Raw genomic sequence first — 22,747 nt, 5'->3', positions numbered from 1 at the left:
AGAGGATCATGTGGTCTTTATTTTTGCCTCTGTTAATATGGTGGATAACGTTTATGGACTTGCGTATGTTGAACCAGCCTTGCATCCCTGGGATGAAGCCTGCTTGATCATGATGAATGACTTTTTTGATGATAAGCTGTAATCTATTGGCTAGGATTTTGTTGAGAATTTTTCCATCTATATTCATGAGTGAGATTGGTCTGAAATTCTCCTTTTTGTTTGGGTCTTTTCCTGGTTTTGGTATCAGGGTGATGTTTGCTTCATAGAATGTGTTGGGGAAGATTCCTTCTTCCTCAATTTTTTGGAATAATTTCTGCAGTACAGGAATAAGCTCTTCCTTGAAGGTTTGATAGAATTCTGGAGTGAAGCCATCTGGACCAGGGCATTTTTTAGTTGGAAGCTTTTTTATTGTTTCTTTGATCTCAGTGCTTGAAATTGGTCTGTTCAGGAGGTCTATTTCTTCCTGGCCAAGTCTAGGGAGAGGGTGTGATTCCAAATATTGATCCATTTCCTTCACATTGTCAAATTTTTGGGCATACAGTTTCTGGTAGTATTCAGAGATGATCTCTTGTATCTCTGTGGGATCAGTTGTTATTTCCCCTTTATCATTTCTGATTGAGGTTACTAGAGATTTTACTTTTCTATTTCTAGTTAGTCTGGCCAATGGTTTATCTATTTTATTTATTTTTTCAAAAAACCAACTCCTTGTTTCATTAATTTTCTGAATGATTCTTTTGTTTTCAATTTCATTGATCTCTGATTTGATTTTGGAGATTTCTTTTCTTCTACTGAGTTTAGGCTTAGATTGTTCTTCTTTTTCCAATTCCATAAGGTCTCTTGTGAGATTGTTGATGTGCTCTCTGTCTGTTTTTCGAATGTAGGCATCTAAAGCGATGAATTTTCCTCTCAAAACTGCTTTTGCAGTATCCCACAGGTTTTGGTAGCTTGTGTCTTCATTGTTGTTATGCTTAAGGAAGTTAGTGATTTCCTGTTTGATTTCTTCCTGCACCCATCTGTTATTCAACAGAAGATTGTTTAATTTCCATGCCTTTGGATGGGGTCGAGCATTTTTGTTAGAGTTGAGTTCCACCTTTAGTGCCTTATGGTCTGAAAAGATACAAGGTAAAATTTCAATTCTTTTGATTCTGTTGATATTTGTTTTGTGTCCCAGGATATGATCAATTTTGGAGAATGTTCCATGGGGTGATGAGAAGAATGTATATTCTTTATCTTTGGGGTGGAGTGTTCTATATGCGTCTATCAAGCATAGTTGTTCTAGGGTCTCATTTAAATCTCTTATATCTTTGTTTAATTTCTGTTTAGAGGATCTGTCCAGCTCTGTAAGAGGTGTGTTAAAGTCCCCTGTTATGATGGTATTATCAGATATCATATTGCTCAGACTGAGTAAGGTCTGTTTCAAGAATCTGGGAGCATTTAAATTTGGTGCATAGATATTTAGAATTGAAATGTCTTCTTGTTGTAGTTTTCCCTTGACCAATATAAAGTGACCATCTTTGTCTTTTTTGACTTTAGTTGCTTTAAATCCACATGTATCTGAAAATAAGATTGCAACTCCTCTTTTCTTCTGAATTCCATTTGCCTGAAAAATTGTCTTCCAACCCTTGACTCGGAGCTTTAATTTGTCTTTTGAAGCCAGGTGTGTTTCTTGCAGACAGCAAATGGATGGCTTGTGTTTTTTAATCCAGTCAGCCAATCTATGTCTCTTCAGTGGGGAATTCAAGCCATTAACATTTATGGAGATAATTGATAAGTGTGGTAGTATTCTATTCGTCTTATTTGGTGAGAGTCCATTGCTTAGTTTTATCTTTTGCATCAGTGTGGAGGTTAGGTTCTGTCCTTTGATTTCTGAGTTCTTACTTTGCTGCTGATCCATTGTGGTGGTCAGTGTGCAGAACAGGTTGAAGTATTCCCTGTAGAGCTGGTCTTGTTGTGGTGAATTTCCTCAATGTTTGTATATCCGTAAATGATTTGATTTCTCCATCAATTTTGAAGCTTAGCTTAGCAGGGTACAGAATTCTGGGCTGAAAATTGTTCTGTTTAAGTAGATTAAAGGTAGATGACCATTGTCTTCTTGCTTGGAAAGTTTCATTAGAGAAGTCTGAGGTTACTCTGATGGATTTGCCCCTGTAGGTCAACTGGCGCTTACTCCTGGCAGCTTGCAGAATCTTTTCTTTTGTCTTGACTTTGGACAGGTTCATCACAATGTGTCTTGGAGAAGCTCGGTTAGAGTTGAGGCGACCTGGGGTCCGATAGCCCTCTGAAAGCAGTGTGTCAGAATCTTTGGTGATGTTTGGGAAATTTTCTTTTATAATATTCTCTAGTATGGCTTCCATTCCTCTGGGGCATTCTTCTTCCCCTTCTGGAATTCCTATAACTCGTATGTTGGAACGTTTCATAAAGTCCCATAATTCTGACAGTGAACGTTCTGCTTTCTCTCTCTTCTTTTCTGCCTCTTTTACCATCTGAGTTATCTCAAAAACTTTGTCTTCTACCTCTGAAATTCTTTCTTCTGCATGGTCTAACCTGTTGCTGATACTTTCCATTGCATCTTTAAGTTCCCTGATTGACTGTTTCATTTCCTTCAGCTCTGCTATATCCTTTTTATATTCTTCATATCGTTCATCTCTGATTTGATTCTGTTTTTGGATTTCCTTTTGGTTATTTTCCACTTTATTAGCAGTTTCCTTCATTGTTTCCATCATTTCTTTCATTGTTTTCAACATGTGTATTCTAAATTCCCTTTCTGTCATTTCTAACATTTCTGTATAGGTGGAATCCTCTGCAGTAGCTACCTCATGGTCCCTTGGCGGGGTTGTTCTGGACTGGTTCTTCATGTTGCCTGGAGTTTTCTGCTGATTCTTCCTCATGAGTGATTTCTTTTATCTGTTTCCTTGCCCTAATTTTCCTTTCACTTCCTCTTGCTCTTTAAGTTCTCGTGCCTGTGGACTAAGGGTTACAGGACCAGAAAGGTGAGAAGGTTGAAGAGCAAAAAAGGGATGAAAGAAAGGAGGACCGAGTGATAAGAAAAAAAGAAAGATAGAGAAAGGAGAGGGGGTAGGGATAAGGAATATTGACAAAAAGAAGAGAGGCACAGAAAGAGGGAGACAGGGCAATATAGGTGTACAGTAGGGTACTTTGACACAACCTTAAAAAACCCCACCTTCTGGGGGTTGGGTGCCCAGTTGGGTGGTTCCCTTGAGGTCAGCAGCTCTTTGCTAACCTGGTCAGACACAGTACCCCACCTCCACCAAGTAGAGAGGAAAAACAAAAATGCTATAACTCAAACCAAAACAAGCAAACAGAAAACTTTATGGCGATAAAATTGGGTGAAAAACCAAGTGATAGCGGTAGAAACACTAGCAAAAATGAAGTTGTAGTTATTAAAAAAGGCAGCAATGGGAAATTATAATTAAACTAGAAAAATTGAGAAAGAAAAAGGGATCTGTATGGAAAAGATTGAAATTAAGAAACAAAAGAACATCAACAACGTCAAAATAAACAAACAAAAAAACCCAACCAAACAAAAAAAAAAAAAAAAAAAAAAAGAAAAAAAAATACACAACCAAAAACAAAGCAGTTTGTATATGTTGTTGAATATTGTCTGGGCAACACGTGGTCTTTTGGGGTATGGGATGTTAGTCACAGTTCCAATACGACTGGAGGCTGCTGATTTCTCAAACCCCAGCAGGTAGACACCCTAAATCTCTCTTCAGCCCACTTAAAAGGCACTTTGAACTTGTAAACTTGCTGAGCAGAAGCTTTCCCAGCTTTCTCGCTGGAATCGCTGCTGAAGTGGCTATCCACTTACTCAGTGTGCCAAAACCGGTCTCACTCTGCCCCTGAGGGTTAGGGCTGCAAGGCGGCTCAGACCCCACCCTTAGGCTACTTAGTTGCTGGGTTACCAGCTCCCACCCGTTTCTAGCTCTGTGACCCTGAGGGCGGAGCTTGCCGGGGCAGATCACTGACAATGGATCCGTGTGACCCACCACCAAACACTATTAGCTCCGTCTGGCTCAGCGGCTCAGACTGGGGCCCTAGACAACGGCCAAAGTTCTCCGCACTCCCACTCAGGCCTTCCCCAAGGCAGTTCAACTCAGTGCCAAGTCCAAGGACATCAAAAGAGTTCACAGGTAAGGCCTTTCTGGTTTGCAGTCTCGCTGCTACTGAACTTACAGTTGTGGGCGGGTTTAGACGGGTTGAACACACGCGACCACTTGCCGGTTTTCCACTGTTTTAGTCCTCCTCTTGGGGTCCAGAAGTCTCTCGCTGACTCCCTGTATCCTCATAGGAGTGATGATAGGCAGTTCCCACCAGCCAGAGATGCCTGGAGTCCTATCTCCCCAGACTCACGGTGCCCAGATGCAAGGAAGCTGTTACTCGGCTGCCATCTTGCTCCGCCGCCTAATAGTAATTTTATAGAAAGAATTTGAGGCTTAAAATGCAGGCTTTTCTGCTGTAACATGACATACATGTTCTTTAAAAATCTTAACAGTGTAGGCTGGGCACAGTGGCTTATGCCTGTAATCCTAGTACTCTGGGAGGCCAAGATAGGTGGATTGCTTGAGCTCACGAGTTTGAGACCAGCTTAAGCAAAAAGCAAGACCCCCATCTCTACTAAAAATAGAAAAACTGAGGCAAGAGGATCACTCTACCCAAGGGTGACAAAGTGAGACACTGTCTCAAAAAAAAAAAAAAAAAAAAAAAAAACAGAGCTGAAAGAACTCTTCTTATTGCAGCAAGGGAGCTCAGAGCATTTTTTTTCTGCCAAATATTATAGTTCTGCTGCTGCTATTTTGATTCCTGTGACTAGAAAAGAATCACATAAGCCACTCGCATATTTTTTGTGTAACACTAGCGTCATTCTGTGATTTACTAGTCTCTTTACCTGTTTTGTCTTTTCTTGTTTCTTATTTAAAGATAAAGGATTAAGAATCAATCTATCATATATTTACATTACAATTCATAACAGTAGCAAATTACAGTTATGAAGTAGCAACAACACGAGGAACTGCAATTAAAGAATTGCAGCGTTAGGAAGGTTGAGAACCACAGCAGTAGAAGGCTATCTTGTCTGCGCTGAAAATTTGTTGTTTTGGGTAGCCAGCCACCTTTATCATTGATCTTAGCTAGATCTTCTGGACAACTTACAGCTTCTACGTCAGCACTTGCTGCTTCACCTTGTACTTTTATGTTATGGGGACAGCTTTTCTTCTTAAAACTCATGAACCAACCTCTACTAGCTTCCAACTTTTCCTCTGTAGCCTCCTTACCTCTCTTACTCTTTATAGAATTGAAGAGATAAGGCCTTGTTCTGGATTAGGTTTTGGTGGAATATTACAGCTGATTTGATCTACCCAGACCACTCAAACTTTATCATTCATGTGTTCACTGGAGTAGCATTTTTAATTTTCCTCAAGAACTTTACCTTTGAATTCTCAATTTGGCTAACTATGTCTTCCTAACTAAACTTTGTAAACTTTTCTCCCTTAATGGTTGTTTCTAGCTTTTGATTTAAAGTTAAAGACTTGCAACTGTTGGGCGGCGCCTGTGGCTCAAGGAGTAGGGCACCGGCCCCATATGCCAGAGATGGTGGGTTCAAACCCAGCCCTGGCCAAAAACCGCAAAAAAAAAAAAAAAAAAAAAAAAAAGACTTGCAACTGTTTTTCACTTGATCACTTCAAGGCCACTGTAGGGTTATTAATTGGCCTAATTTCAGTATTCTTTCTCAGTGAATAGGAAGACCTAAGAGGAGAGAAACAGATGGGAGAACAAAGCACTTTGAACGCCCAACATTTATTAAGTTCACCATATTGTATAGGTGCTAGTCATTGTACCTAAAAAACAGATCAAAGATCACTGATAACAAATCACCATAGCAGATACAGTGATAATGAAAAAGTTTGAAAAATTACCAAAGTGTGACACAGATACACAAAGTAAGCACATGTTGATTGAAGAATAGTGTCAATAGACTTGCTCAACACAGGGTTGCCACAAACCTTCAGTTTGTATTTTTAAAACAAAAACCACACAATCAAATATCTGTGAAGTGCAACAAAACAAAATATGCCTGAATTAGACAAAAAAGCTAAACTTAAGAACGTATGTGTTAAAATAACCTTGGGGAAAAACACCAAAGAAATATAGGCAAAAGGAAAATTACAAGCTTATCATTTAATAATTAATCAAATATATTATAGTTATCCCTTGATATTAATTTTAAGGTGCCTTCCATAACAAAATCTGTAGGTGCTCAAGTCCCTTATGTAAAATAGTGTATTATTTGCATGTAAACTATACACATCTTCCCATATTCTTTAAATTATCTCTAGATTACATGCAATTAATACCTAGTGTGATATAAATAGTTGTACTGCATTTTAAATTGGCATTTTTTAATTGTTTTTTCTTTTCAAATATTTTCCATTCTGTAATTGTTCAAATCTGTAGGTGCGGAACCAGTGCACATAGAGGCCAACTTTGTATTTAATATTATTTTTACCAACATTTATCAAAATTATCCAGAATTCTTATGTTTTTCTTCTGTCTTCTCTCAAGTTATAATGTGATTTATTGGTAACTTGCTGTGCATCATCTAGTTAATTTAACATTTCTAAATTTCTTTGAAGATTTTCTGTATTATATTTAATATTTTTCATCTGCTTGTTTCTTAATTTTTTCTGTGAAAACACATTTTTAGGTCACATTGAAGTAGTGAAATTACTTGTGGCACATGGAGCTGAAGTGACGTGCAAGGATAAGAAGTCTTACACACCTCTTCATGCAGCGGCCTCTAGTGGAATGATCAGCGTAGTCAAGTACCTTTTAGATCTTGGAGTTGATGTAGGTGTATAGATTGAACAGAATAAAATAATGGAGCATTTTATGTTTTTCTTATTCTGTTGTAGACTGACATTATTTCACGTTTAAAAGGTGATTTTATACAATAATGTTTTTATCTTTTAACTAGGTATCTATAGTCCTTTACTTATTATCTAATGAACTGATTAATGAGCAGGACATATAAATACTCAAATTATGTTGAAGTAAATGCCTTTTGAGGGTGAATGATTGTCAGTCTTCCTTGTTCATCACTTTCCAGGCCCTATAGAGTTCCATTTCACCTGAGGGAAATAGCAGATCAGATACACATTCATTAGACACTTAGGTTATTTGCCTAGTTATTCTAATATTCTCTTTAAATGACTGCAGCAGTTCACATTATGAGAGATTGGCAAGAGCTAGGCCGGAAAACAAGGCTTTTTCTCTACCAGGTGTAAGTGTTCCTTACCATAGAATTCTCTTCAGTTAAAAAGAGATGCTGCTTTGTCTGGATATATTTGATTCCTTAATGAAGGTAGATAATGAATACTGAGAGATTTCAAACCCACGTACTTTACTGTTACTCTTAGCATATTCACTCTTATTTTAGGTACAGTGCTAACAAACTGATTGATTCTTCTAAAAACCAAATTAAAAGAAAGGGTAAAGTTCTGCTAAAAGGGAACAGTTGCAAAAAACTAAGATAAAGTAGGTGATGCCTTGTTGGACAAACAATACGTAACAGCTGTAGAGGCAGATGGGCTCTTGATGTAAGAAACATATAAAATACTCTGCCTAAAACAAGCTAGTAATTATTGAACACGTGGAGTTCATAAGAAGTTGCACTGGCTCGGCACCCAGTGGTTAGGGTGCCCACCCACCTGGGGGCTGACAGGTTTGAACCCGGTCAGGGCCTGCTAAACAACAATGATAACTACAAAAAAAAAAAAAAAAAAGCCAGGCATTGTGACAGGCACCTGTAGTCCCCCCTACTTGGGAGGCTGAAGCAAGAGAATCACTTAAGCCTGAGAGTTTGAGGTTGCTGTGAGCTGTGACGCCACGGTGCTCTACTGAGGGCAACAAGCATGAGACTCTGTCTCCAAAAAAAGGTGGGGGGGAGTTGCACAAATCTGTATGCATGTTATGTAGGATTTTGTACAGTGCAATTTTCATTTCAACTCTATAATTCCTGTGTCTGTTTCAAAAAGAGTTAACATAATACCCTGAAAAATCCCTGATATAATAAATGAGGCAGACTTGTTTCTCATCATTGACTCAAGTTGATTCCAATGCAATTCTTAAAACTTATTTTCTGACAGTAAACTAACATTTGTAAACTCTGGTAACAGTATATTCTTTGAAATAATTGAACATACAGCCCTTGAGTGACATGTGGACTCCAGTTGTGTGATTTTTTCTTTTTAGTTTTCTAAGGATCTGATAACAAATTACCACAAACTGGGCAGTATGTGGGACTTAAACCAACAGAAATTTAATCTCTCAAAATTCTATAGTATGGAAGTTCCAAAAAAGGTGTCTTCCAGTTTGGTTCCTTCTGGAAACTCAGAATCTATTCCATGTCTTTCTTCTAGCTTCTGGTGACAAAATCTGGTACTTTGATTAAAGTTAAAGAACAAAGTTACTTCCTCAGATGTCTGTTACCAGTGATCCCAGAAAATGTTAAAGTTGTGATAAGTTGGGCCCAAGAATGAGGTTATGTGGCAGAGTTTCAACACAAGGCCAATGACCAGCTATAAGTTTTAGATAAAGGGCTCTAAAAGCTACTTTCAGGTTTGTCTGGAAGAACTCCCTAAGCTCACTAAAAGCTGTATACTCACAATTACAGTTTATGATAGGGAAGGATACAAATTAAGATCAGCCAAAGGAAGAGAGACACTTAGTGTCCAGGAATGTTCTAAACATGAAGTTGCCCTTTTCTCCTTCTCATAGAGACAGGATATATTACTCTCTCAACATCAGTGTGTGACAACATGGACAACATATTTCTAAGAATGTTTACCTGAGCTTCATTGTTTCATGGGGGTTCTACTACATAGACATGATTGATTGCTCATGTGGTTGATTTTAGTCTCCAGATACAGGTAGCTCATGACCCAAAATCCCCTCCCTATATCACATCATTGGTTTATACATGTATCTGGTATGGTTAACCTTTACCTTAAACAAGAACACTAGCATCAGGTATAACATAGATACCGCTCTGAAGCCAAGGGCTAAGTCCAGACCTCTCTTTGAATCAGATTCTTTACTACAAGTAAATCATGTAAACTTTAAAGTATTACCTTAGTTTATTAGGAACAGAAAGAGAAAAAACCCACTGAGTTGCATAAATTATTCTTATTCGCGAGCACATTCTTTCACCTTGTGATAAAATTTCACCATATGAAGCTAGAAAATATCAATACAGCCCAGGTTGGTAGCAAAAATAAAAATAAGTAGGTTGCACCTGTGGCATAGTGAGTAGGGCACCAGCCCCATATACTGAGGGTGGCAGGTTCGAACCCCACCCTGGCCAAACTGCAACAAAAAAATAGCTGGGTGTTGTGGCGGGCACCTGTAGTCCCAGCTACTTTGGAGGCTGGGGTAAGAGAATCGCCTAAGCCCAAGAGCTGGAGGTTGCTCTGAGCTATGACGCTACAGCACTCTACTGAGGGCGACAAAGTAAGACTCTGTCTCAATAAATAAATAAATAAGTAGAAGAACATGCCATTCATTTTTAAAATCCTCATCTATACTTCATTACTAACTTCAGTGTTGTCACTGCAAAGTGAAAAACCTAAAAAGATGCATACTGTTACAAATGTATCTTAGAATCTTCAGTTTGTGTTTATCTTTTGAGTCTTAGAATTAATTCTATACTTAATCTGTTAATTAGAAGGCTTTTGAAATTTATTTTAGTTTACATTTTCCTAAAATATTTCTTTTAGTATTATTCAGTTTCATCATTATGTAGATATTATATATAGCCCTTGAGTGTAATTTGGTGCTAAATCTATTTAGCACCAAAATGCTTGTTAATGTTCAATGAACCTTAGAATTATAAGCCTTGACTGTATTTATCCCTGTCTCTGTTTCTCACTTTAATAATTCCATTGTAATCGTAAGGTTGCTAAAATAGCTGACAGCAATGATAATTAGGGAGATTACTTTTACATTCACATTTTTTTCCTTTAAATAGATGAATGAACCAAATGCCTATGGAAATACACCTCTTCATGTAGCCTGCTATAATGGACAAGATGTTGTAGTGAATGAACTTATAGACTGTGGTGCTATTGTAAATCAAAAGAATGAAAAAGGATTTACTCCTTTGCACTTTGCTGCTGCATCAACACATGGAGCATTATGTTTAGAGCTTCTAGTTGGCAATGGGGCCGATGTCAATACAAAGGTATGAAACACTCAGAATCCAAATTTTATTTAGTATTTCACTGTTTAAAAGAATGTTGGTAGTAAATACCATTTAGCAATAAAAAGGAACCGCTAACTCAAAACAACAGATAAATCTTAAAAAGATGCTGAATGGAAAGTCTTACACAAAAGTATATACACTCTTTCCATTTATACAAGGTTCTGGAACAGATGAAATTCCACTTATATGAGGTTCCAGAATCTATAGTTGAGAAAAATAAGAATAGTGGTCGCCTCTGGGAGGAGGGATCAACTGGGAAAGAAGCATGAAGAAACTTTATGAGGTAAGGGTAATGCTTTGTATTTTGGAAGACTTTGTATTATATAGGTAAGCACTTGTCAAGGAGTCCATTTAAGATTGTGACCAGGCATGGTGGCTCACACCTATAATCCCAGCACTTGGGAAGGCTGAGAGGGATGGATCACTTGAGCCCAGGAGGTTGAGATCAGCTTTGGCAATATAGTGAGACACGTCTCTACAAAAAATTTGTAAAATTTAGCCAGCAGTGGTGGTACATGCCTGTAGTCCTAGCTCCTTGGGAGACTGAAGCAGGATGATCGCTTGAGCCTGGGAGTTGGGGGTTGAAGTGAGCTATTATGATGGTGCCACTGCACTCAGCCTGGGTGACAGAGCAAGACTCTGGGAAGAAGAAAAAAAAAGATTCATAGGCTTCATGGTGTATAAATTTTCTCTCAGAAGGAGGAAAAAAATACTACACAAATGTTGAAAAGTTTATGGTTACGTGGGAGGATCACTTAAGGTGAGGAATTGGAGACCAGCCTGAGCAACTTCAACTTATCTTTGTTAAGATAAGACCCCATATCTTAACAAAAAGGAAAGAAAAGTTAGCTGGGCATGGTGATACATGCCTATGGTTCCACCTATTTGGGAGGCTGAGGCAGGAGGCTTGCTTGAGCCCAGGAGCTGGAGGCTGCAGTGAGCTATGATGATATGATGATGCTACTTTACTACTGCTGTTGCATAGGCTGGTCTCTAACTCCTCACCTCAAATGATTTTCCTGCCTCAGCCTCTCCAAATGCTAGGATTAAAGGCATAATCCAGCTCACCAGGCCTCAAAATATTAATTGCTTGTGCTTTCTCATGGAATTACACAGTGAAAGCGCATTTATTTTGGCTCCAGAATTTTCATATATTTCTAAAATCCAAATGCTTACTCTAGAAAGTGTGACCAAAAAAAAAAAAAAAAAAACAAAAAGCACCTATTCTATGTAACTATTCCGGGTAACACACTGATACTTTATTTTTTCTAAAATTTAACAAAAGACTCAGAATGAACACCCATATACATACCACCTGGATTCTACCACTAATATTTTACTATTGGCCATTTATCATATATCCATCTACTCATTCACCACCCACTCAATTATCCAATTATTTGATGCTTTTTTGTTAGCTGGACACCAATGATTGAACTGATGCTTTATAAGGTATTCAGATGTACCTGTCACATCTGAATACTTTAGTATGTATACTATTAAAAACAGCACTGAAAAATGTGTAATAGCTGATGATATGGATAAGCCTCCTTTTTTTTTTTTTTTTTTTCTTTGAGACAGAGTCTCACTTTGTTACCCTCAGTAGAGTACTTGATGTCATAGCTCACAGCAACCTCAAACTCTTGGGCTCAAGTGATCTTCTAGCCTCAGCCTCCCAAGTAGCTGGGACTACAGGTGCCCACCACATTGCCTATTTTTATTTTTTTATTTTTTGTAGAGACAGAGTCTCACTTTGTTGCCCTGGGTAGAGTGCCGTGGCATCACACAGCTCACAGCAACCTCCAACTCCTGGGCTTAGGCGATTCTCTTGCCTCAGCCTCCCTAGCAGCTGGGACTACAGGCACCCGCCACAACGCCCGGCTATCTTTTTTTTTTGTTGCAGTTTGGCCCGGGCCCAGTTTGAACCCGCCACCCTCGGCATATGAGGCCGGCGCCCTACTCACTGAGCCACAGGTGCCGCCCTGCCTGGCTATTTTTAGAAATGGGTTCTCACTCTTGCTCAGGCTGGTCTCAAACCTGTAAGCTCAGGCAATCCACTTGCCTTGGCTTCCCAGAGTGCTAGGATTACAGGCAGGAGCCACGTGCCGGGCTGCTTTCGTTATTTTTATGTTACAGTATATTTAAAAGACAAAGATGTTTTTAACTACAGCCATTTTATCTTAAACAGGTCTCATAGAAATTGAAAAAAAAATGTGATCCTTTGCTTTTGAGGAATGTTGAGATAAATTCTTATTTATTTGTTTTGGGGTCTTGTTATGTGGCCATGGCCAGAGTGCAGTGGTGTTAATATAGCATAGAGATTAGGCTTCCTATTTTGCACACTGCCATTTAGGCATGAATGTTTAGTGTAACTTAATGAGTCACTTGTGTCAGTGTCTACATAGTTACCACTACAATCACTTTTAAGCCTATGTTTTCTTTCTTTTTTCTTTTCTTTCTTCTTTTTTTTTTTTTTTGGAGATAGTCTCACTCACTTTCTTGCATGGTAGAGTGTTGTGGTGTCATAGCTCACAGCAACCTCAAACTCTTGGGCTCCAGGCAGTCCCCTTGCCTCAGCCTCCTGAGTAGCTGGAAAAATAGTCACCCACCACAATGCCTGGCTGTTTTTAAAGACAGGGTCTTGATGTTGGTCTGGCTTGTCTTGAACTCTTGAGCTTAAGCAATCCACCTGCCGTGCTCCCTGCCCTATATTTTCTTTTGAAATTTAGAATTGAGAAGAGACTCACTTAGAGTAAAAGGCTCAGACCGGTGAATAATCCTATTTGAAGTTACCTTCTTAGTTTGTAAAATTTATTGGTATATTTCATAAATAACAAGGGAATTTCTTAGCAAAGGGGTAGATATGATTAAGTAGATTTGAAAACAACAGCTTATGATGTTGGTTTCAATATAGAGTTCATGAAAGTTGCTTTAATCACACCTAATAAGGTATGACCTCTTATTTATATGCAGTTTTTTTATTATTTTATTGCTTTTTTTTTATTTTATTGCTGACTTCCATTGCAACATGTTATCCATTTTGACAATTTCTAAGGTCCCTTCCAGCTCTTAAATTGTATAAAAATTGTTGATAGTTGTGTGAACCAGGAAGAATGTATGTTCATTCCTTTCTGACACTTGTATTTCCTATATTTGTCAAACTGCTGTTTATTATTTTATTGATTGACAGATGGTCCTTGACACTTACCCTATGTTACAAAGGTTTAAATTTGCTAACCTTCATGGTCCATGTTCTTATCAAACTATCTCTTTGTTCCTCCGTGATTAATCTTTTCCTTCTGTCACATTTTCCATTTTGTTGTTTCTGACTTTGATCATGTTATGATTGAGAATTGGGGTGTGAATTAAAGTTGTAATAGTTCAGTTTCTAAGCTTTTAAATTAGTTGTCCTGCAGAGTAGTAGAGATAAAATGAATCGGGTTTGAAAGGCAATTATAGGTGTGGTTTAACATGATCCTTACTGCATTTATTTCTTTACTTACATGCATACCTTTCCTCACCCACTCTTTTCTTGAAGAATAGATTTTGGTCAGCTAAGCAAGTACACCAAATACTTGATTTAAAATTTAAACCTAAAAAATATTGTGAAATGTGATGCATATTACTGGTTTTGGTCACTTGTGAAACCATCTCTTAGAATTTTTGTAGATTTTTCTGTTTTCTTGTTCAAAAGTCCTAATTAGATTAAAAACTCTATACAAACTCAGCACCTGTAGTACAGTAGTTAACAGTGCTGGTTACATACACCGAGGGTGGCGGGTTTGATCCCGGCCCAGGCCAGCTAAACAACAATGACAACTGCAACAAAAAATAGCCAGGCGTTGTGGTGGGCGCCTGTAGTCCCAGCTACTTGGGAGGCTGAGGCAAGAGAATCGCTTAAGCCCAAGAGTTGGAGGTTGCTGTGAGCCGTGATGCCACAGCACTCTTCCAAGAGCGACATAGTGAGACTCTGTCTCAAAAAAAAAAAAAAAAAAAACCTGTGCAATGTTGCTCTAATTCAGAGAAAAATAATCTTGCCTTCCCCTTTCCTAACATGTCTTAAGACAGACTTTTCAAGTTAGTAATCTGAATATTTTTCTTTTGCATATTTACTTTTTTTGATTAGCATATAGAAAGTCAGCATATTATAGTGCCACCTCTTGGCTTATATTAAAGGACATTAACTGATCACAATGGCACAGTCCCAGCTACCCAGGAAGCTGAGGTGGGAGTATCCCCTGAGCTTAATAGTTCAGGTCCAGCCTGGGCACATAGCAAGACTCTGTCAAATTATCCTACTACCATAGCATCCTGAGAGTATCTAGTACTAGAGGTATACACCACCTCGCCTGACTGACTTTTCTATTTTTTGTGAGAGAAGGTCTCCCTCTTGTTCAGGCTAATCTAGAACTCCTGGCCTCAAGAGGTCCTGTGGCCTCAGCCTCTCAGAGTGCTTGGATTACAGGAGTGAGCCACCATACTGGCTCAAAGTCTTATTACAAGTCTTTGTTTGTATTTTTTTTGTCTGTAAAAAATGTCTATAGGCAAGAGATTAACATTAAAACTCAGGATTTGTCCATATAGGGAACATTTTGAAAAGATGAAGCCAGAATACTTTTGTTAAAAATGCTTTCGTGCTTTTTGTTTTGTTTTCTGGTTGAAAAAAAAAACAACTGGCACGTGAAAAAAACATGATTAAAATAAAAATGTTATAATAATTACTAGGGTATTTATTCTGTACAACAAATCTATGAAGTATAGGTGAAATTATTTTCTGTTAAGGAAACACAGGCGCTAAGTAGTTAGGCAACTTGTCCAAAATCTTTCTTATGGTAAGTGGCAGAAGTGAGATCCACGCTCAGGTTATTCTGACTCTAAAACCCACATATGTATGCATTCTCTCTCCCTTATCTCCCTTTTTTACACTGTCTCCAAAGAAAATCACTTATCGATTGTATGGTTTATTTGCTTGATAAATTCAAATAAATGTATGGAATCAATTCAAATAAGTTCATGGAATCAAATACCTGAGTAGGTATTTCTGAGTTGCTTATACTCCAGTATCATAATAATGTAAGGATTTCTTAAGGATATCTGCATCGTATAATGTTAGTATAGACTTAGATCACTTGTCTTATTACAGACACCATCATGAATATTGCTATGAGATTAGGATCTTCAAAACAGTTTCTTTCCTTTGTGTTTGTCACGTGTTATGTTTTTATTAAAAGATTTTAAGGAAGGGGTGGCGCCTGTGGCTCAAGGAGTAGGGCGCCGGTCCCATATGCCAGAGGTGGCGGGTTCAAACCCAGCCCCGGCCAAAAATAGAAAAAAAAAAAAAAAAAAAAGAAGTTTAAAAAAAAAAAAAAAAGATTTTAAGGAAGAAAAGACATTACCTAAATCAGAGGAAAAGATAGCACCTAACTTAGGGGTCTTTTTTTTTTTTTTTTTTAAGGCAGAGTCTCACTTTATCGACACCAGCAGAGTGCCGTGGCACCATAGCTCACAGCAATCTCAGACTCCTGGGCTCAAGGGATTCTCTTGCCTCAGCCTATGGAGTAGCTGGGATAACAGTGCTTGCCACAACACCTGGCTGTTTTTAGAGGCAGGGTCTGGCTATAGCTCAGGCTGGTCTCAAACTCGGTGAGCCACCATACTCGGCCTCATTAAGTGTCTTTATTAAATTCATATTTAAAGTTCCCGTAGAATTTCCACGTGGAATATACACATGCATAGCCAGTCTGATTTATTATTTTGAGAGATTTAAGGAAATAGCTGACAGTATGTATTACAAGTAGTTGCAGATGGTACATATGTTTTTTTAAGTGAACTCCAGTGGCTGACGTTCATTTGAATACTCACTTTTTCGTTGGTTGAGGAATGATTCAGGATTTCTTAGAATTAAAGCTTTAAAGCAGTGTGAAATTTTGAGTCTTGAACTTGGGAAGCATATCCTGACCATTTTACTCCTGGTTTATAGACATAGAATTCTTAATATTTTTGTGCTGTATGATATATATGCTCCAAAAACTAGTTTTTAAACAGTTCTTTTACCTCCGTATGCTTCAATTAAATTTAATGCTTCTGTGTAATAGCTGTAGAAAATAAAGATGCAAGAAGATATTCAAAATAAAACCAAGGATTGCATATTATAGATATAACAGAGTGATTTAAAAATTTTTGGTTTATTTCAGAGTAAAGATGGGAAAACCCCGCTGCACATGACTGCCCTCCACGGTAGATTCTCCAGATCACAAACCATTATCCAGAGTGGTAAAAAGTATTTCTGTTTTTTTTTTTTTTTTCTTAAATGTAGTTAAAAAAAAAAAAATCCACCAAAAGAATGGTATTGAGGAATTATTAAAGCAGTCTATTTTTAATATATGATTTCAGATTGTATGAAAATCGAATATTAATATAAAATGGCATGTGTCTGTATCTTTCATAATTTGGTTTTCATTTAATTTTGTTTTGTTTCCCTTGTATTATAAATATTATTTCTTCAGAATTTAGTGTGGACTTTAATATTGCTAAATAGACAACTGCCTTTCTATCATAATTTGTATTGAATGTTAATGTATATACTCTGTATATGCATTTAGCATTTTCCCCTTTAAATATTTTGAACTTCATGATTTTAATTTTTGAATTTGTATTCTTTTGTGTTTGATTTTTTTCTTTCTTTCTTTTTTTTTTTCTTTCTTTCTTTATTTATTTTTTGAGACAGAATCTCACTTTGTTGCCCTGGGTAGAGTATTATAGTGTCATAGCTCATGGTAACCTCAAACTCTTAGGTTCAAGTGATCCTCTTGCCTCAGCCTCCTCAGTAGCTAGGACTATAGGCACTTGCCACAACACCTAGCAAGTTTATTTTTATTTTTAGTAGAAATGGGGTCTCACTCTTGCTCAGGCTGTTCTGGAACTCCTGAGCTCAAGCAATCTACCCACCTCAGCCTCCCAGAGTGCAAGGATTACAGGCACGAGCCACTGTGTCTTGTATTTGAATTATACTAAACAATCTAAACTTTTAACTCAAAAGAATTTGTAGGTGTGTTACTTTAAATTATTGTTTCTCACACCATATTCCAAGAAACTGGTTTTGTTTGTTTGTTTGTTTCTTTGAGACAGAATTTCACTACGTTGCCCTGGGTAGAGTGCTACCCTTGGGCTTAAGCAATTCTCTTGCCTCAGTCTCCCAAGTAGCTGGGACTATACAGGCACCTACCACAACGCCCGGCTATTTTGTTTTTTTTTTTTTTTTTGGTTGTAGTCATCATTGTTATTTGGCAGGCCCGCGCTGGATTTGGACCTGCCAGCTCTGGTGTATGTAGCTGGCGCCCTAGACACTGAGCCACAGTTGCCAAGCCCAAGAAACTTTTTTTAATAGTCCTCAAAATAATAGGTGCTATGATTTTGCAGGGAAAAGTGGAAATAGGTTCATCAGCAAATCATTTTTGAAGCACAGCTTGCATTCTTGATGGCACAGTTTGCACATAAAAGCACTGAAAAGTCTTGCTCTAAAGAATGTATTTAATTTTATCTTAATACAGTGATTTCCAAACTTATTGGACCCCAGAACCTTTTTATCAGTTTAAAAATCTATTAAAATCTTATGCTTAATTCACAGAATTACTTTAAAATCTTAACTCCAATACCAGGCTCAATAAATAAATATGCTGTGAACAAAGTCTGTTAGAATTGCTATATTCATTAGTTTGTACTTGAAAACTTTTTATATTACTTTCCATGCAATAGATTTAACCTAATTTTTACATAGTGCAGTATCTGACAGTCCTTTGTCACAGGAGCTGTAATCGACTGTGAGGATAAGAATGGAAACACCCCTTTGCACATAGCAGCACGATACGGCCATGAGCTGCTAATCAACACTCTTATTACAAGTGGTGCTGACACTGCAAAGTAAGTAGTACTTAGGGAGGTGTTGATAGTTGTCACAGGGAAGCACAAAAGGAAGCAAACTACCCTTTTTTAGGTATTTCGAGTGCAAATGTGGGTTTTGTCATCAATATTGTATTAATTGCTTGAACTTTTTCCTTATCTTTTTAAAAAATAATTTTATTTACATTTTTCCCTTTTCCCCAAATAAGATTTGGCTTGGAATGTTTTACTTACCTTTTTTTGGTATTGACTATGTAGGAGATTACCATGTTTAAATATGATTTTATTTGGTAAGCCAGTATTGTTTATGTGTTTTACTCCAGTTCTTTCCCAATTATTTTGAGCAGAGTTATGGATTTTGTGATCTGTTTATTTTTAATATAGAAATACTTAAAGCACCCAGAAAAGTATTTGTACGTACCAAATCTATTTTTTTCCCCTCCCATCCAAATACTATCTGTAGATAATGGTTTTCAGACTGTGCTGTGCAGAGATTGGGGATTCCTTGGTTGATACTACAAAAGATTTTTTGCACCCCCCTACTTTGGTCAGAACAATTCATTTTTATTTTATATATTAAAGTTTTTATGTAAAATTTTGTTTGAAAGATGGGTTCTTCTGCATGTGCTCTGCAAAAGTAAATAACCCTACTAAAATTAGAAGTTTATCATTACTATGTATGTTTTTATACTGGTATCCTATTTATATGTATTCATTAACAAGTTTTAAAACTTCTTTTCTGTCTATAAACAGTATGCTACTAAAATTTGATTCTTTTTCATATCTCTACAAGAGGCTCTTTATTCATTTTATAGAATTTAATATATTGTTTAATATGTAAAGATTTCACAATTTATTCATTTTTCTTGCGACTATAAGTTGCTTCCAGTTTTTCACTACTATGTAATAATTACTGTAATAAACATTCTTAATCATGTCGCTTTATGGGAATGGTTTTTAATTGCTGGGTGATGTGGTAGTGAATTTCGCTTCCCAAGCAAATGTCCAGAGACATTTTTGGTTGCCATAATCTGGAGAGGAAGGTGTTTACTGATATCTAGTGTGGGTAGAGTCTGAAGAATCATAAACCCACAGAGAAAACATTATGAGCTTTTTCTTTTTTAATGGAACATGATTGCTAGATTCTTGAGCATAAACTTTGTATATAACAACATTTGTTGCAGTGTCACATAAAATAAACAGATCATGTCTTTTACTGGACTTTTATAGGTCTTATCCTCCCAGAAGCAAATATCCTTCACCTCACAATCATGCCTCATTCATGTCATCACTTTGAGAGCACCTGCATTTGGCATCAACTATCTTCAAGAATAAAGCACATTAAGAGTAAAATTAGAAACTGGGCACTTGTAGCTCAGTGGTTAGGGCGCTGACTGTATACACCAGAGCTGGTGGGTTCAAACCCAGCCCAGGCCTGCTAAACAACAATGATAACCATAACAAGAATAAAAATAGCCGGGTGTTGTGGCGGGCACCTGTAGTCCCAACTACTTGGGAGGCTGAGACAAGAGAATCGCTTAAGCCCAGGAGTTTGAGGTTGCTGTGATGTCACAACACTGTATCCAGGGTGACATAGTGAGACTCTGTCTGGAAAAAAAAAGAAAAGTAAAATTAGAACCAAAATATCCAATGAGCACATTGAGAAATCACTGAGAATTCCAACTACTTCCATGGATCAGATATTGATACAGTAGTTTCTCAAATACAATATCAAATATCCCACTAGTTTTATGTTGCCCATTATAATAAAAAATAGCAAAAGATGTTTTATTACTTAGATATGTACATTTTGTATATTAATGATCACAAACTTGGGACCTGCTTGACAAATTTGAAAAGACTTTCTAAATGGGGACTTTTTTTTTTTTTTTTTGCTCATTAGCTTTCTTTAGTGTTTGTGTTTTAATGTGTGGCCCAGAGAAGCCTACATGCACAGGATAGCCTCTTCTTCCCCACTTACTGCCAACAAAGTCCATGATAGCAAGAATGCTAAGGTTTTAAAACCCTTTTTTAGGAGAAAAATAGTTGGGTAATAAGTTATACCCACCTTCAACATTTGGCCAAATGACTTTCTAAAATTTTAGAGATTTTGACTCAGCTAATTAACTTTTGCTTAACTGATCTCTTTGTAATTTATTTAAATGGCTATGTTTTTTGTGTGTGTTGTAATGAAGGCGCGGCATACATGGAATGTTTCCCCTCCACTTGGCAGCCTTAAGTGGTTTTTCAGATTGCTGTAGAAAACTTCTATCTTCAGGTGAGTGGAACATTTCAAACCAGTTTGTCTTCTTGTTTTTATCTTCCCCCAAATTTTAAGATAATCTCTTTATCCTACTTTTTCCAAATTATATAAAGATGATTCCAAGTATGGATCATTCATTAACCCTTCTTAGAAGATTTGAGTCCTTTAATTTTAAGACTCTTGTTTTCTTTTTGGCTCTGAGAAATGTTTTCTTTTTCTAGTCATTTCCTCCCCTGTCAGTTTTGTTTGTTGAATGTTAGTCTACTTGAATTGTCTTTTATGTATGGAAGCACCATATCTTTATTTGTATTTCTTACTGCTGTGAGCTTCCTTTTAAGAGCCATTCTAAATTTCTTCTAGGTTTATGAAATTATTTAGACAGTATCTAATTACTATATAAATTAGGTACTGTATAAATATAAAATATAAATTAATCATAGTTGCTTTGAAACAACAGGATTAATTTCAGTAAATATTGCTATAAAACCAATCCTTAATTGAGTATATAAAATTGAGTTATATAAAATTGCTAAATATACAATAATAATAATTGATTATAAATAATATTCTGTTTCCCAGAGTGTTAAGAAAGTTGAACAGATTTTTTTATATTAACACATTTGTTGAAAAAATTATGAGAACGTTCCAGTGAAAATTAATATTATAGAGGGAGATAGACTGTGTGTACTAGCTCACATCTGGGCTTTTGGGAGGCCAAGGAAGGTTTGCTTGAAGCCAGGAGTTGGAGACCAGCTTGAGCAATATACGGCAACTCTGTCTCTACAAAAAGTAAACTTTAAAATGTTAGCTGGACTTCCTTTTGGCCGGAGATGCCATCTTCCAGTAATTCACCAAAATGGGCAAACACAGAGGGAAAGAGGAGAGGCACCTGATACATGTTCTTTAGGCCTTTTCAAAAACATGGAGTTGTTTCTTTGGCCACATATATGCGAATCTACAAGAAAGGTGATATTGTAGACATCAAGGGAATGGATACTGTTCAAAAAGGCATGCCACACAAATGTTACCATGGCAAAACTGAAGAGTCTACAATATTACCCAGCATGCTGTTGGCATTGTTGTAAACAAACAAGTTAAGGGCAAGATCCTTGTCAAGAGGATTAATGTTTGTATTGAGCATATTAAGCACTCTACAAGCTGAGACAGCTTCCTGAAACATGTGAAGGAAAATGATCAGAAAAAGAAGGAAGCCAAAGAGAAAGGTACCTGGGTTCAACTGAAGCTCCAGCCTGCTCCACCCAGAGAAGCCCACTTTGTGAGAACCAACGGAAAGGAGCCTGAGCTCGTAGAACGCATTCCCCATGAATTCATGGCATAGTAAGCATATAACCTAGCACACAGAAGTACCAGTGGACCCATGTTTTTAGGTGCAAGAACCTATTAATTCCCCATGAGCTAATGGCATAATAGGTGTGCAGCATAGCACACAGGATAACCAACAGACCCCATGTAACAGTGATACAAGGTGCTGGAACCTATTTCCCATGAATTCAAAAGTCAATCAACACTTTGTCATATTCAATGGCAAGGTGCCTCCCTGAGCTACTGGAACCTCTTCCCTATGAATTCATGGCATGGTAGATAAAAATAATAGCGTAAAAATGTTTCTTGTTCATTCACTAAAAGTGTGATATTTTTTTCCCCCCAAAGAAGTATTAAAGCAAATTTTAATGTGTCCTTAAAAAAAAAAAAAAAATGTTAGCTGGTGTGGTAAGCCTGTAGTCCTAGTTACTTGAGAGTCTGAGACAGGCAGATCACTTGAGCCCAAGACTTAGAGGTTGCAGTGAACTTTGACCCATTGCACTCCAGCTCAGGCAACAGTGAGACCCTGTCTCCAGTAAACAGATGTGAAATAGAGACTTCTGAGCTTTTTTAAATGATATTTTAAAGTGAGTTAATTCTGTTTCGATTTTTTTAGAAGTATGTGTGTGCCTATAAGTATTCATTTAACCTATTTTCCATGAAAGAAACACTAACATCTCTTCTGAATGGTAATAATATTCACAGGTAATAAAGCACCTAAGGCTTTTCTAAAAATAGCTTTACAGAGATATAATTCACAACCATACAATTTACTCATTTAAGGTATATAATTTAATGTATTTTATTCATGGGGATGCGTTAACCATCATTACAATCAATTTTAAAGCTGTTAGCAGTTATCCCAGGGATGCAAGGCTGGTTTAACATACGCAAGTCCATAAACGTTATCCACCATATTAACAGAGGCAAAAATAAAGATCACATGATCCTCTCAATAGATGCAGAAAAAGCATTTGATAAAATAC

The 22,747-nt window shown here is 37.1% G+C and overlaps 1 protein-coding gene and 1 pseudogene across 8 annotated transcripts in view; both read left to right on the top strand.

The window, feature by feature from the left end:
• The window catches only part of ANKRD28 (ankyrin repeat domain 28), a 207,647-nt gene that overhangs the window by 129,882 nt on the left and 55,018 nt on the right, over window positions 1-22,747 (top strand). For all 8 annotated transcript variants that reach the window (XR_008381942.1, XM_053600596.1, XM_053600599.1 and 5 more), the window contains 5 exons: window positions 6,722-6,864; window positions 10,043-10,255; window positions 16,471-16,549; window positions 18,082-18,196; window positions 20,371-20,453. Coding sequence is in view for 7 of the 8 variants with exons in the window: in XM_053600596.1 (XP_053456571.1) it covers window positions 6,722-6,864; window positions 10,043-10,255; window positions 16,471-16,549; window positions 18,082-18,196; window positions 20,371-20,453 (633 nt within the window). In the remaining variant the exon portion in view is untranslated. The remainder of the gene's footprint in view (window positions 1-6,721; window positions 6,865-10,042; window positions 10,256-16,470; window positions 16,550-18,081; window positions 18,197-20,370; window positions 20,454-22,747) is intronic.
• LOC128592604 (60S ribosomal protein L21-like) lies at window positions 21,074-22,622 on the top strand (annotated as a pseudogene).

This window comes from Nycticebus coucang, chromosome 8, assembly GCF_027406575.1.
Source record: "Nycticebus coucang isolate mNycCou1 chromosome 8, mNycCou1.pri, whole genome shotgun sequence".
NCBI classification, from domain to species: Eukaryota; Metazoa; Chordata; class Mammalia; order Primates; family Lorisidae; genus Nycticebus; species Nycticebus coucang.
The sequence above is the reverse complement of the archived record's forward strand: the minus strand, read 5'-3'. Positions and strand labels throughout refer to the sequence as shown.